We start from the raw sequence: 16277 nt of genomic DNA on the forward strand, positions 1-16277 counted from the left end.
GGGGAAGTACTGGATGGCGAAGGATACTCTGTCCGCCGTCTCCCGTGTTTGTCTTCTGAGGAGGTCAGTGTGGTTTTTTGCTGTGGCGCATCGGAACTGTCGATCGATGAGTCGAGCGCCATATCCTGTTCTTATGAGGGCATCTTTCAGCGTCTGGAGGTGTCTGTTGCGATCCTCCTCCTCTGAGCAGATTCTGTGTATACGGAGGGCTTGTCTGTAGGGGATGGCTTCTTTAACGTGTTTAGGGTGGAAGCTGGAGAAGTGGAGCATTGTGAGGTTATCCGTGGGCTTGCGGTACAGTGAAGTGCTGAGGTGACCGTCCTTGATGGAGATGCGTGTGTCCAAGAATGCAACCGATTCCAGAGAGTAGTCCATGGTGAGTCTGATGGTGGGATGGAACTTGTTGATATCATCATATAGTTGTTTCAATGATAGTTCACCATGAGTCCAAAGGAAGAAAATGTCATCGACGTATCTAGTGTATAGCATCGGTTGATGGTCCTGTGCGATGAAGATGTCTTGTTCAAATCTGCATGAAGATGTTGGCATATTGAGGTGCGAAATTGGTCCCCATGGCTGTTCCGTGTGTCTGGATGAAGAACTGGTTGTTGAAGGTGAAGACATTGTGGTCCAGGATGAAGCGGATGAGTTGTAAAATTGCATCTGGAGACTGGCAGTCGTCGGCGTTGAGTACTGAGGTAGTTGCAGCAATGCCATCGTCGTGGGGGATGCTGGTGTAGAGTGCCGAGACATCCATTGTGACCAGGAGTGCTCCTGGTTCAACTGCTCCATGTGTGCTGAGTTTCTGTAGGAAGTCCGTAGTGTCGCGACAAAAGCTGGGGGTTCTTTGTACAATGGGTTTCAGGATGCCCTCGACGTAGCCGGAGAGGTTCTTGCACAGGGTCCCATTGTCCGATATGATGGGACGACCAGGTGTGTTTGTCTTGTGTCTCTTCAGGAGGCAGTGGAGATCTCCAACACGGGGAGTACGTGGGATGAGAGCACGGAGGGTGCTCTGAAGTTCCGGATCAAAGGTCTTGATCAGTCTGTTGAGTTGACGGGTGTGTTCTTTGGTCGGAGATGTGGGTAATTGTCTGTAGTGTTCCTTGTTGTTCAGTTGTCGGTACGCTTCTTTGCAGTAATCCATTCTGTTTAGTATGACGATGGCCCCTCCTTTGTCTGCTGGTTTGATGACAGTGTTGCGGTTGGTCTTGAGAGCGTGGATGGCGTTGCGTTGTGATTGGGTGATGTTTGGGGCTGTCTTGAGTGTGGTTGATGAATCTGGTGTTGACGCACCTGCTGACGGCTTGGGCATACATGTCAAGTCGAGGGCAGCGGCCTTCCGGAGGAGTCCAATTCAACTCTCCTCTTCGGTTGCTGCACTGCGGATCTCTCTGTTGGCTGTTCCGGTTCATTGGCTGTCTCATTGGTGCGTCAACACCAGATTCATCAACTGCACTCAAGACAGCCCCGAACATCACCCAATCACAACGCAACGCCATCCGCGTTCTCAAGACCAACCGCAACACTGTCATCAAACCAGCAGACAAAGGAGGGGCCATCGTCATACTAAACAGAACAGATTACTGCAAAGAAGCGTACCAACAACTGAACAACAAGGAACACTGCAGACAATTACCCGCCGATCCGACCAAAGAACACACCCATCAACTCAACAGACTGATCAAGACCTTTGATCCGGACCTTCAGAGCACCCTCCGTGCTCTCATCCCACGTACTCCCTGTGTTGGAGATCTCTACTGCCTCCTGAAGAGACAGGGCAAACACACCCGGCTGTCGCATCGTATATCGGACAATGGGACCCTGTGCGAGAACCTCTCCGGCTACGTCAAAGGCATCCTGAAACTCATTGTACAAAGAACCCCCAGCTTTTGTCACGACACTACGGACATCTTATAGAAACTCAGCACACATGGAGCAGTTGAACCAGGAGCACTCCTGGTCACAATGGATGTCTCGGCACTCTACACCAGCATCCCCCACGACGATGGCATTGCTGCAACTGCCTCAGTACTCAACGCCGACAACTGCCAGTCTCCAGATGCAATTTTACAACTCATCCGCTTCATCCTGGACCACAATGTCTTCACCTTCAACAACCAGTTCTTCATCCAGACACACGGAACAGCCATGGGGACCAATTTCGCACCTCAATATGCCAACATCTTCATGCACAGATTCGAACAAGACCTCTTCATCACACAGGACCTTCAACCGATGCTATACACTAGATACATCGATGACATTTTCTTCCTTTGGACTCATGGTGAACTATCATTGAAACAACTATATGATGACATCCACAAGTTCCATCCCACCACCAGACTCACCATGGGCTACTCTCCAGAATCGGTTGCATTCTTGGACACGCATCTCCATCAAGGACGGTCACCTCAGCACTTCACTGTACCGCAAGCCCATGGATAACCTCACAATGCTCCACTTCTCCAGCTTCCACCCTAAGCACGTTAAAGAAGCCATCCCCTCCGGACAAACCCTCCGTATACACAGGATCTGCTCAGGTGAGGAGGATCGAAACAGACACCTCCAGACGCTGAAAGATGCCCTCATAAGAACAGGATATGGCGCTCGACTCATCAATCGATAGTTCCGACACGCCACAGCGAAAAACCGCACCGACCTCCTCGGAAGACAAACACAGGAGACGGCGGCCAGAGTATGCTTCGCCGTCCAGTACTACCCTAGAGCGGAGAAGCTACGACATCTTCTCTGGAGCCTTCAACATGTCATTGATGAGGACGAACATCTCGCCAAGGCCATCCCCATACCCCCACTTCTTGCCATCAAACAACTGCACAACCTCAAACAGACTATTGTCCTATTGTCCGCAGCAAACTACCCAGCCTTCAGGAGAACAGTGACCACGACACCCACAACCCTGCCACAGCAACCTCTGCAAGACGTGCCGGATCATCGACACAGATGCCATCGTCTCACATGAGAACACCATCCACCAGGTACACGGTACATACTCTTGCAACTCGGCCAACGTTGTCTAGCTGATATGCTGCAGGAAAGGATGTCCTGAGGCATGGTACATTTGGGAGACCATGCAGATGCTACGACAGCAGATGAATGAACACTGCTCGACAATCACCAGGCAAGAGTGTTCTCTTCCTGTTGGGGAACACTTCAGCGGTCACGGGCATTCGGCCTCTGATCTTCTTCAGGTAAGCGTTCTCCAAGGCGGTCTTCACGACACACGACAACGCAGAGTCGCAGAGCAGAGACTGATAGGCAAGTTTCGCACACATGAGGATGGCCTCAACCGGGATCTTGGGTTCATGTCACACTATCTGTAACCCCCATGACTGGTCTGGGCTTGCAAAATCTCACTAGCTGTCCTGTCTGGAGACAATACACATCTCTTTTAACCTGTGCTTAACGCTCTCTCCACTCACATTGTCTGTACCTTTGAGACTTGGTTACCTGTTAAGACTCGCATTCCAACCATTATTTTGTAAATTGAGTTTGTGTCTTTATATGCCCTGTTTGTGAATAGAACTCCCACTCACCTGACAAAGGAGCAGCAAGCACTCCAAAAGCTAGTGAATTTTGCTACCAAATAAACCTGTTGGACTTTAACCTGGTGTTGTGAGACTTCTTACTGTGTTTACCCCAGTCCAACGCCAGCATCTCCACATCTTGATGACAGCAGACAGAGGAAGGTTGTAGATGGTTGTTTTTCAAACTGGAGACCTATGGCTAGCGGTGTGCCTCGGAGATCAGTGCTGGGCCCACGGTTATTTGTCATTCTATTAATGATTTGGATGAGAATACAGGAGACATTAAGTTTGCAGATGACACCAAGATTGGTGGCATAGTGGACAGTGAAGAAGGTTATCTCGGATTGGGTCAGTGGGCTGACGAATGGCAGATGGAGTTTAATTTAGATAAATGCGAGGTGATGCATTTGGTAGATCGAACCAGGGCAGGACTTAATCAGTTAATGATCAGGCATTGGGGAGAGTTACAGAGCAAAGAGATCTCGGGGTACAGGTTCATAGCTCCTTGAAAGTGGAGTCACAGGTGGACAGAGTGGTGAAAAAGGCATTCAGCATGCTTGGTTTCATTGGTCAGAACATTGAATACAGGAGTTGAGACATCTTGTTGAAGTTGTACAAGACATTGGTAAGGCCACACTTGGGGTGACCAGAACTGCACGCAGTATTCTATTATAGAAAGGATATTATTAAACTAGAAAGAGTGCAGAAAAGATTTACTAGGCTGCTACCGGTATTTGATGGTTTGAGTTATAAGGAGCGGTTGGATAAACTGGGACTTTTTTCTCTGGAGCGTCGGAGGCTGAGGGGTGATCTTATAAAGGTCTATAAAATAATGAGGGGCATAGATCAGCTAGATAGTCAACATCTTTTCCCAAAGATAGGGGAGTCTAAAACTAGAGGGCATAGGTTTAAGGTGAGGGGGAAAGATACAATAGTGTCCAGAGGAGCAATTTTTTCACAGAGGGTGGTGAGTGTCCGGAACAAGCTGCCAGAGGTAGTAGTAGAGGCGGGTACAATTTTGTCTTTTAAAAAGCATTCACAGTTACATGGGTATAGAGGGATGTGGGCCAAATGCAGGCAATTGGGACGAGCTTAGGTTTTTTTTAAAAAAAGGGCGATATGGACAAGTTGGGCCGAAGGGCCTGTTTCCATGCTGTAAACCTCTATGACCCTAAGCGATCTGGGGTACAGGCTCATAGCTCCTTGAAAGTGGAGTCACAGGTGGACAGGTTGGTGAAGAAGGCATTCAGCATGCTTGGTTTCATTGGTCAGAACATTGAATACAGGAGTTGGGATGTCTTGTTGGGACTTGGAATATTGTGTATAGTTCTGGCCATCCTATTATAGAAAGGATATATTAAACTAGAAAGGGCGCAGGAAAGATTTACTAGGATGCTACAGGGACTTGATGGTTTGAGTTACAGGGGAGGCTAGATTGACTTGGATTTTTTTCCCCAGGGCGTAGGAGGCTGAGGGGGTGATCTTATAGAGGTCTATAAAATAATGAGGGACATAGATAGGCAGATAGTCAACATCTTTTCCCAAAGATAGGGGAGTCTAAAACTAGAGGGCATAGGTTTAAGGTGAGAAGGCAGAGATACAAAAGTGTCTAGAGGGGCAATTTTTTCACAGTGAATATTTGGAATGAGCTGCCAAAGATGATAGAGGCGGGTACAATTTTGTCTTTTAAAAAGCATTTAGGCAGTTACATGGGTAAGCTGGGAATAGAGGGATATGGGCCACACGCAGGCAATTGGGACTAGCTTAATGGTAAAAACTGGGAGGCATGGACAAGTTGGCCAAAGGGTCTGTTTCCATTCTGCAAACCTCTATGACTCTATAATTACCTGCAAACTAACTTTTTTTGCATCGTGCACAAGGACACCCTCTGCACAGCAGCATGCTGCAACATTTTACCATTTAAATAATAGTCCATTTTGCTGTTGTTCCTATCAAAAATGGATAACCTCACATTTACCAACATTGTACTTCATCTGCTAGACCCTTTCCCACTCAAATTATCTACATCCCTCTGCAGACTTTGTGTCCTCTGCAGATTTTGCTCTGCCGCTCATCTTAGTGTCATCTGTGAACTTTGACACACTACACTTGGTCCCCAACTCCAAATCATCTCTGTAAATTGTAAACAATTGTGGTCCCAACATTGATCCCTGAGGTACACCACTACTCACTGATCGCCAACCAGAAAAACACCCATTTATCCCCACTCTTTGCTTTCTATTAGTTAACCAATCCTCTATCCATGCTAATGCATTACCTGTAAGGCCATGCACCTTTATCTTGTGCAGCATAATCAATCTTTCCTTTATAGCTTTTTTCGTGTTGACCTTTAAAGATTTACCAATTCTCTAATTTCCCACCAGTCTTTGCCACTCTCTTATTTCCTTAGATTTCCAGGGCTGATTATGCCTCTTTCTACAGTCCGTCCTTTTCACTGGTATATACTTTTGCTGAGCACTGTGAAAAATTGCTTTGAAAGTCCTCCATTGTTCCTCAATTGTCCCACCATAAAGTCATTGCTCCCAGTCAACCTTGGTCAACTCCTCCCTCATCCCATTGTAGTCTCCTTTGTTTGAGCACTAGACACTGGTATGAGATATATTACCTTCTCGCCCTCCATCTGTATTTTAAATTCAACCATACTGTGATCGCTCCTTCCGAGAGGATCCCTAACTGTGAGATCATTAATTATTCCTGTCTCATTACACAGGACCAGATCTAGGATAGCTTGCTCCCTCGTAGGTTCCATTACATACCGTTCGTGGAAACTATTGTGGATACATTCTATGAACTCCTCCTCAGGACTGCCTTTACTGACCTGGTTTGACCAATCGACATGTAGGTTAAAATCCCCTATGATAATTGCTGTACCATTTGTACGTGCATCAGTTAATTCCTTGTTTATTGCCTACCCTACCATGATATTATTTGGTGGGCTATAGACTACACCTATCAGTGACCTTTTTCTCCTTGCTAGTTCTAATTTCTACCCAAATGGATTCGACTTCTTTTTTCTTAGAGCCTTTGTCATCTCACTACTGCCTTGATGTCATCCTTAAATATTGAGCTACCCCACCTCCCTTACCTTCCTGTCTGTCCTTCCGAATAGTCTGATACCTCTGGATATTTAACTCCTGGTCATGACCACCCTGTGCTCCCCAACCCCCTCATTAATCCACTAGGATTCAATTTTGACACTGAACCGGAAGCAATGCAAGTATTTGAACCTTGGGTTAGCCCATACCCATTAGCCCATACGCCTCTATTCAATTTCAACCTTGCCATCGCGCAACCCTGGTATAACAATGATGTAGTTGGATCAAATCTGGGCCTTTAAGATTGAAATAATTAAAGGAACACGCTGAGGGATACATTTCATTATAAAGAAGTGGATGTCTTTGGTTTTCAAAGGATAAAAGGCAAAATTTGCCTCGGTTTTGATATACTAGATCACACCTGTCAACATGATATATAATATCACAAAATGAAAAAAAGTGTAATGACAAGGGGTAAAGTCCATGGTTAGTAATGAATTGCAGATTATGACTCCAAATTATTGCCACCTGCAGAGTTTAGAGGCACCAAAACCTTAGTAGGTTTGTCGAACAGCCTTAAGCATCCATCAGATGCCACACTCCGGATAGAAGGATAAAGCAGGGCAAACTGCATTCCGATAGTTTTCAGACACTTTCCAGCCTCATCAAAACCTCTGCGACCAAAGCTATGAATACACATGATTACCAGCCAGTGGTCAGGCCTCTAAAGCAGGATCCACTTGCCCCTTCAAGATTAAATACGCACAGCTTCCACGTCGAGATTAAGAAAATGTGGTAGCCAGTTCTCAATTGTTTTGGTTAGGAGCTCGTCTTTGTCTCGTTCTGAAAATCCGGTCACATGGACACTCCTCCTCTGGCCCTGGCTCCACAGATTGATCAGGATATCTGACGTACCGTTTAGTTGATTTTTTTCAAGGATTGAAAGTGGGCATCAACTGAGGAAACTGCATTCTTGATGAGGATTATTTTCTCCACTTTGTCAAGATTCTTATCGGTACTCTGCATTTCAGCAAAATGAATGCTGAAATTCAGTGCCAAAACAGAGTTTGTTGCCTATAACCTTCATCATATTGGCAGTCGTCATCTACAGTGCCTTAGACGTTGCTGGGTAGAGAACCTGCTCACTGACCAAATCGCCATGTTGAGGGCTCCACTCCACCCAGCTGCTTCTGACTGCTTCTTTCTGTCATGGATTTTCATGACTTTACTTTGACCCAAAACTGAACCAGAAATCTTCCTGGGAAATAGTATGGACTCTTCATTCTGAGATTAGGTATGTAACTAGGGCTATTCATCAGGATAAAGGAAAAGATTAAAAGATGAATAGTGCCAGAGCTCACAGCTCACAGAAACACAGCTCTTCCCACATTCACATCACATCACCTCTCGAAATGGATTTTTAAATTCATATAACTTCCCTTGTTGATATTTTAAATTATTTTGACACACATCTGTATTGAGACGTGTAGCCTGGACAGTAATGAGGGGGAAACACTCCGCTGGGTGGAGTCATACCTAGCACAAAGGAAGATAATAGTGGCTGTTGGAGGCCTACAATCTCAGCCCCTGGACATTGCTGCAGGAGTTCCTCAGCTTAATAACCCAAGCCCAAACATTTACAGCTCTTCAACAATGACCTTTCTTTCATCATAAGGTCAGAAGTAGGGAAGTTTGCCAATGTTTACCATGATCAGTCCCATTCGTCACTCCTCATATTGAAGCTGCCCTTTTTTGCATGCAGCAAGATCTGGACAACATTCAGACAAGACCAAGACAGCATTCGGGCTTGGGCTAATAAGTGGCAAGTAACATGTGTGCTACGCAACAGCTGGGCAATTGTCATCTTTCATGAGAGAGCATCTATCTATCTCTCCTTAACACTAAAATACATTATCATTGTTGAATCCTTCACCATCAACATCCTGGGTGTCACCATTAACCAGAATCATAACTGGACCAGCCACATAAATACTGATTATAAGAGCAGGTCAGGTGCTGGGAATTCTGCAGTGATGACCCACCTCTTGATTGTAACTCTCTCCCCCACCAAAGGTTTTTCCACCATCTGCAAGGCATAAGTCAGGAGTGTGGTGGAATACCCTCCTGGATGAGTGCTGCTCCGGGGTGGCACAGTGGTTAGCACTGGCCTCACAGGGCCAGGGACCCAGGTTCAACTCCAGCTTTGGGTGACCGTCTTTGTGAAGTTTGCACATACTTCCCGTGTCTGTGTCCAAAGATGTACAGACTAGGTGGATTAGCCATGCTAAATTGCCCCTTGCTGTCCAAAGATGGGTAAGTTAGAAATATTAGTGGGGTAAATACATGTGGTTACAGGGATAGGACCTGGATAAGATGCTCTGTCAGAGAGTCGACAGAGTTTGTCGCCTGTAACCTTAACCATATTGGCAGTCATCATCTACAATGCCTTCGACATCGCTGGGTTGAGAACTCGCTCACTGACCAAATTGCCATGTTGAGGGCTTCACTCCACTTGGCTGCCTCTGGCGGCTTCTTTCTGTCAAAGATTTCTGAGTGCCGGCTCGATGGGCCAAATGGCCTCCCTCCTTCTGCACTGTAGTGTTTCTATGATTCTATAACATTCAAGCTGGAAACCAACCAGGACAAAGTAGCCCGCTTGATTCATATTTCTGCCATCACCTGAAACATTCACTTCCTGCAGCACCAGTGCACAGTTGTAAAAAGATGCACTGCAGAACTTGCTGAACCTGTGACCTCCACCATCATGACAGAGGGCAGCAGGCACATGGAGACAGCAACCACCTAGAGGTTCCTCTCCAAGTCGCACAATATCTTGACTATTTTTCCATACCTTCCATGTTGTTGGGTTACAAACCTGGAACTCCCATCCTTAACGATACTGTAAATGTACCTACACCAAATGAAGTGTAATGGTTCAAGAAGGTAGCTTCTCTTCACCTTCTCAAGGGCAGTTAAGAATAGGAAACAGATGCTGGCTTTGCCAACGACACTGATTTCTTGAGTTAACTTTTAAAAAGGCATTGAAAGTTGGGCAGCAAATTAGAATTAATGTGAGTGAAAAATAAACTGAAAATGCAATTCACTTCATTATTAACATTTGAGATAATAGGGCAAAATGCATATTATGGTAATCCAATCAGTAGTAGATTGGTAATAACACATTCAGATTAGAATACCTGATGTATACAAGTTGGGATGGCACAGTTTAATAATGTAAAATAAATATACTTGATAAATTAGGAAGATAACACTGGATCATGTGATTTTTATTGCATTGAGCTTTTATTAAATCTGCTTCTTATTTTTAGGTACTCCGGTCAATCGGATTCCCATAATGGCTAAGCAGGTTCTGGACCTCTATATGCTGTATGCGTTGGTCACTGAGAAAGGGGGCCTAGTGGAGGTCATTAATAAGAAGCTTTGGAGAGAAATTACTAAAGGCCTCAACCTACCCACCTCTATCACAAGTGCTGCCTTTACACTCAGAACTCAGTGAGTTAAAAATGATGGCTTAAAATTTGCTGGAACATTTAGTGTAGTTTTAAAACTTGGCATACTATTGGTTAATGTCCATTTGAAAATACAAATGGCATGTATTGTTTCATCAGTGTTCTCAAATAATGAATCATCTTTACCAATGACCAGCTCTCCAGTGACAGCGGCAAACTTGGCTGCAGTGTTCCACTGCCTTCTGCATAATCTGTTGAGCTGACAGGGAAAATGTAAAAATTCTATTAGGTTATTTGAAGAACAGGGATTACCCTGGTTGTTGTTCTCATTGCTGTTTGTGGGACCTTTCTGTGCACAGCTTGACTACAACATTTCTCTATATTACAAAAGTGACCATACTTTTTAAAAAGCGACTTAATTTGCTATGAATTACTTGGGATTGTTCTCAAGTTGTGAAAGGCATTATATAAAAGCAAGTTTGTTCTTTATAAATTTGTATTTTTAAAACATCTAACCCAATATTTTGTCTGTTAATATTGTTGTACTTATTTGATCTTGTTTCAAATTCATGGATACTATTATGATGAACTAGAATAGAACATAGAACATTACAGCGCAGTACAGGCCCTTCGGCCCTCGATGTTGCGCCGACCAGTGGAACCAATCTAAAGCCCATCTAACCTACACTATTCCAATATCATCCATATGCTTATCCAATAACCATTTGAATGCTCTTAATGTTGACGAGTCCACTACCACTGTAGGCAGGGCATTCCACGCCCTTATTACTCTCTGAGTAAAGAACCTACCTCTAACATCTGTGCTATATCTCTCACCCCTCAATTTAAAGCTGTGTCCCCTCGTGTTAGCCATCACCATCCAAGAAAAATGGCTCTCACTATCCACCCTATCTAATCCTCTTATCATCTTGTATGCCTCTATTAAGTCACCTCTTAACCTTCTCTCTAACGAAAACAACCTCAAACACCTCACGATTTTCCCACCATACCAGGCAACATCCTGGTAAATCTCCTCTGCACCCTTTCCAACACTTCCACATCCTTCCTATAATGCGGCGACCAGAACTGTACGCAATACTCCAAGTGCGGAGCACCAGAGTTTTGTACAGTTGCAACATGACCTCCTGGCTCCGAAACTCAATAAAGCAAAAATATTTTTGTTCCTCCTAGTTATGTTTATGATGCCCAAATAAGCACTGTTTGCAACTAAGTTCCATGCTGTCGAAAGCCAATTCATCTTGTATATACTGGTACAAGAGCTGATTATGAAACTGTTCGACTCAGGGAAACCATACATACTTGCTAGATTTTCTATGACTCCAGAGATCACATTTCTACTGTACATGCATTTGAGGACATCTCTCTGGATTTCCTCAGGCAAAATGACATCCATAGGTGATATAATTATAGCTGCCTGTTGCATTGGTAAAAATGAACTTGATAGTCCAGTATGAATGGGATATTGAGCATTTTATGCATGCTTTTGTATTCAGTCAAAATATTCAGTCATTTAGTCCTTTCCTTCTCTCAACCAGGCAAGCCAAATACCCCTCATTTGGAGTGACAAGTCACATTTTAAAATTTAAATATACTGTAAAGCTGGTTACTTTCACACAGCTTTATTCTCATGATCATTTGTTTTAACATTTTCCAGAATGCAGATGCAATGGATGAAAATTTAAAATATGTAAAATTTTCCCGAAGTTGCCCATGTGAGAATTTTGGTTCAATCTACAATAAACTGTTTTAATGTCAATCACTTTATGAAAATAGGCCTAGTTCCATGCTTAAATATGTTTGTAATTGGTATAGCTGCTGCTGATTAGAATTGTTACTTCGAAGATTTACCTAATGTTGACAACTGTACTCGTATTGTTAACCATCCTAGAATTTTGAATGTAATGTTCAGATATAACATAACTAGTGTGTCTGTTTTTGCAGATATATGAAATACCTCTACCCATATGAATGTGAGAAGAGAGGTCTCAGCTCTCCTAATGAACTGCAGGTTGCTATTGATAGCAATCGACGAGAGGGCCGAAGACATGGCTTTGGATCAACTCTTTATAGCTACTCTTCTAGTGGGACGTCTTCAGTGCTATCCCCTCCCAAATTGCAAGTGCCTACACTAAGTCTAGCAACAACTAATGGCAGTCCTATAAGCCAGCTGGTAAAAATAAAGAAAGGTATTTAATTACATTTATGCTTGTTTTACAAGAATTAGCACTTGTAAGACTGGGACCATTGCAAATCTGTCTTTAAATTAGTTTTTGAAAGATACGGTTGTTCTGATGCACTGCAGCTTAATTATTGCAAACAGAGAATTATACTGAATGGTACAGATCTGTTGGGACAATGTCTCTGCTACCACAAGTTTATGCTCAGTAAACTCTGGTTTGACAAATGGGAAATGTTCCACCCTTCAGTCATAAATTGAATTTATAGTTTCCTTTCAATATATGCAGTTTAATTGCATTTTTCTTCCACTTACTGCCACTTTTCATAGTTATTCCTTAGCTCCTCAACTGTGGGGTCCTTAATTGGGTATGAAACGGGTGAGAAAACAGGAAGTTTTCTTGCCCATTTGTTCAGCGAGGTAAGTCATGATAATTCATGGCACTCTGCAATACAGAGGCCGTAATGTGAATCTTGCCGGGGAAGATCCTGCCTACAATGTTTTGGCCTCAACTGCTTTCTGAGGTAGAGAATTACAAAGGCTCACCACTCTCTGGAGGAGAAATTTTTCTTCAGTCCTAAACAGTTTACCCCGTATTCTTAGACTGTGACCCCTGGTTCTGGACTCCAGTGCTGTCGGGAACATCCTCCTTGCATCTACCCTGCATAGTCATGTTAGAATTTTATAGGTTTCTCTGAGATTCCCCCCCTCATCTGTTAAACTCCAGTGAATAAAGTTCTAACTGACTCAATCTCTCCTCCAACATCAGTTTGCCATCCCAGGAATCAGTCTGGTAAACGTTCACTGCACTCCCTCCATAGCAAGAATACCTTCCTCAGATAAGGAGACCAAAACTCTGCACACTATTCCATGTGTGGTCTCACCAAGCCCCTGTATAACTGCAGCAAGTCTCAAATCCTCTCACTATGAAGGCCAACATTCTCCCCTCCCAACCTATATCCATTCAGATAATCTGCCTTCCTGTTTTTGCTACCAAAGTGGATAACCTCACAATTGTCCGCATTATACTGCATCTGCCCACACACTCAACTTGTCCAGATCACACTGAAGCATCTCTGCATCCTCCTCATTGCTCACCCTCCCACCCAGCTTTGTATAATGAGCAAATTTAGAGATATTGCATTTGGTTCCCTCATCTAAATCATTAATATACATTGTGAATAATTGGGGTCCTAGCACTGATCCCTTCAGTACCCCACTAGTCACTGCTTGCCACTTGGAAAAAGGCATGTTTATTCCTACTCTTTGTTTCCTGGCTGCCAACCAGTTTTCTATCCATCTCAATATACTACCCCCAATCCCATACACTTAATTTTCAATTTAATTAAAGGGGCAGTTAAAGAAGAAACAGTCTTGCCTGTCGGGTACATAAAAGTTGGTGGATCTGAATAGGGATACACAACTAAAAGCTTGAGGACTCATAAGCCCACAGTTTAGTCAAATTCCAATCCTTGATGAAACAATGTAACTTTTGATCATTGAACATTGGATTTTTATTGTTTCTTTTCCAAATTGTACAAAATTTGCACAGTGGTAAAAATGGTGGGGTATTAGCACTGCAAAAAAAAAGATACAGCAAAAAGGCATTATTTGAAATTGCTTTTTCTTCTGATAAAAGCCCATTAAACACTTCTAATACTGGTATGATGTACTTGCTACCTGTGTGGATGAGGAAGAGGGCTGTAGGGAGGATGAGCTAGCCAACAACTGCACCGTGGTATAGGAGGCCATTCAAGAGGGGAGAGCAAAAAGACAAGTGGTAGTTATAGGGGTCTCTATAATTAGGGGAATTGATAGCATCCTTTGTAAGCCGGATCGTGAGTCCCGCATGGTATGTTGCCTGCCCAGTGCCAGGGTGAGGGACGTCTTTGACCAGCTTGAAAGGATATTAGAAGGGGAGGGTCCAGTTGTTGTGGTCCACGCTGGGATAAACAACATAAGCAAGACTATGAAAGAGGACCTGTTTAGGGATTATCAGGCATTAGGTGCTAAATTTAAAGAATAGGTCCTCAAGGGTTATAATCTCTGAATTACTACCCGAACCACGTGCGAATTGGCGTAGAAATGAGAAAATTGAGGAAGTGAACATGTGGCTGAAAGAGGGGTTCCATTTCATGGGGTATTGGCATCAGTATTGGAACTGGAGGGATCTGTACCATTGGGACAGTCTTCTCATGAACCAATCTGGGACCAGTGTTCCAGCAGAAAGGATAAATAGGGTGGTCACAAGGACTTTAAACTAGCAAGTTGGGAGGAAGGGAAGGGTAAAACTACGGGAAGTCTAATGGTTAATAGGAAGCAATGCAGCAGGTTAGCATGTGAGGAGAAAGTTTCAACTATATGGAAAATTACAAGAAGTTAAAACTCAGATGTTGTTAATGGAGGCGTTAGAATTCAAAAAGAAGGTATAAAAACTAGCATAACGGTACTTTACCAAAACGCTCATAGCATTCGAAACAAGGTAAATGAGTTGACAGCACAAGTCATCGCGAATGAGTATGATTTAGTGGCCATTACAGAGACATGGTTACAGGATGGTCACAACTGGGAGTTAAATATCCAGGGATATCAGACTATTCGGAAGGACAGACAGGAAGGTAAGGGAGGTGGTGTGGTTCTGATATTTAAGGATGGCATCAGGGCAATCGTGAGAGATGGTGTAGGTTCTGTGGAGAAAATTTGGGTGGAAATCAGAAATAGTAAGGAGAAAAATTCACTGATAGTCTATAGGCCACAAAATAATAACATCACGGTGGGGCAAGCAATAAACAAGGAAATAATTGATGCATGTAAAATGGTATGGCAGTTATCATGGGGGACATGTCGATTGATCAAACCAGGTCGGTAAAGGCAGCCTTGAGAATGAGTTCATAGAATGTATTTACAATAGTTTCCTTGAACAGTATGTAATGGCACCTACGAGGGAGCAAGCTATCCTAGATCTGATCCTGTGTAATGAGACCGGAATAATTAATGATCTCAGTTAGGGATCCTCTCGGAAGGAGCAATCACAGTATGGTTGAATTTAAAATACAGATGGAGGGTGAGAAGGTAATATCCAATACGAGTGTCTAGTACTTACACAAAGGAGACTACAATGGGATGAAGGAGGAGTTGGCCAAGGTAGACAGGGAACAAAAACTTTATGGTGGGACAATTGAGGAACAGTGGAGGACTTTCAGAACGATTTTTCATAGTGCTCAGCAAACTTATATACCAGTGAAAAGGAAGGACTGTAGAAAAAGGGATAATCAGCCATGGATATCTAAGGAAATAAAGGAAGGTATCAATTGAAAGAAAATGCATACAAAGTGGCAAAGATTAATGGGAAACTAGAGGGTTGGGAAATCTCAAAAGGTCAACAGAAAGCCACGAAAAAAGCTGTAAAGAAAAGTAAGATAGATTATGAAAATAAACTAACTCAATATAAAGATAGCAAAAGTTTCTAGAGATATATAAAACAAAAGATAAACATTGGTCCTTTAGGGAATGAGAAGGGGGATTTAGTAATGGGAAATAAGGAAATGGCCAAGGCATTCAGCAGGTATTTTGTGTCGGTCTTCACAGTGGAAAACACAATAAACATGCCAAAATTTGTTGACAAGAAGATTATGGCAGGTGAGGACCTAAAAACGATCATTATCACTAAAGAAGCAGTGTTAGTTAAGCTAATGGGGCTAAAAGTAGACAAGTCTGATGGAAAGCATCCCAGGGTATTAAAAGAGATGGCGGGGGGAAATAGCAAATGCGCTAGTAGTAATTTACCAAAATTCGCTGGACTCTGGGAAGGTTCCAGCAGATTGGAAAACAGATTTTAAAAAGCAGGTAGACAAAGAGGGGTAACTATAGGCCGGTTAGCTTAACTTCTTTAGTGGGGAAAATGCTTGAATCTATCATCAAGGAAGAAATAGTAAGACATCTGGAGAGAAATTGTCCCATTGGGGAGATACAGCATGGGTTTATGAAAGGCAGGCCATGTTTAACT

General features: G+C 43.4%; 1 protein-coding gene across 1 annotated transcript in view; it reads left to right on the top strand.

The window, feature by feature from the left end:
• Positions 1-16277, top strand: part of arid3a (AT-rich interactive domain 3A) — a 102398-nt gene that overhangs the window by 54812 nt on the left and 31309 nt on the right. The window contains exons 3-4 of the mRNA XM_078198092.1: positions 9934-10117; positions 12037-12281. Of these exons, the coding sequence (XP_078054218.1) occupies positions 9934-10117; positions 12037-12281 (429 nt within the window). The remainder of the gene's footprint in view (positions 1-9933; positions 10118-12036; positions 12282-16277) is intronic.

This window comes from Mustelus asterias, chromosome 26, assembly GCF_964213995.1.
Source record: "Mustelus asterias chromosome 26, sMusAst1.hap1.1, whole genome shotgun sequence".
Classification (NCBI taxonomy): domain Eukaryota; kingdom Metazoa; phylum Chordata; class Chondrichthyes; order Carcharhiniformes; family Triakidae; genus Mustelus; species Mustelus asterias.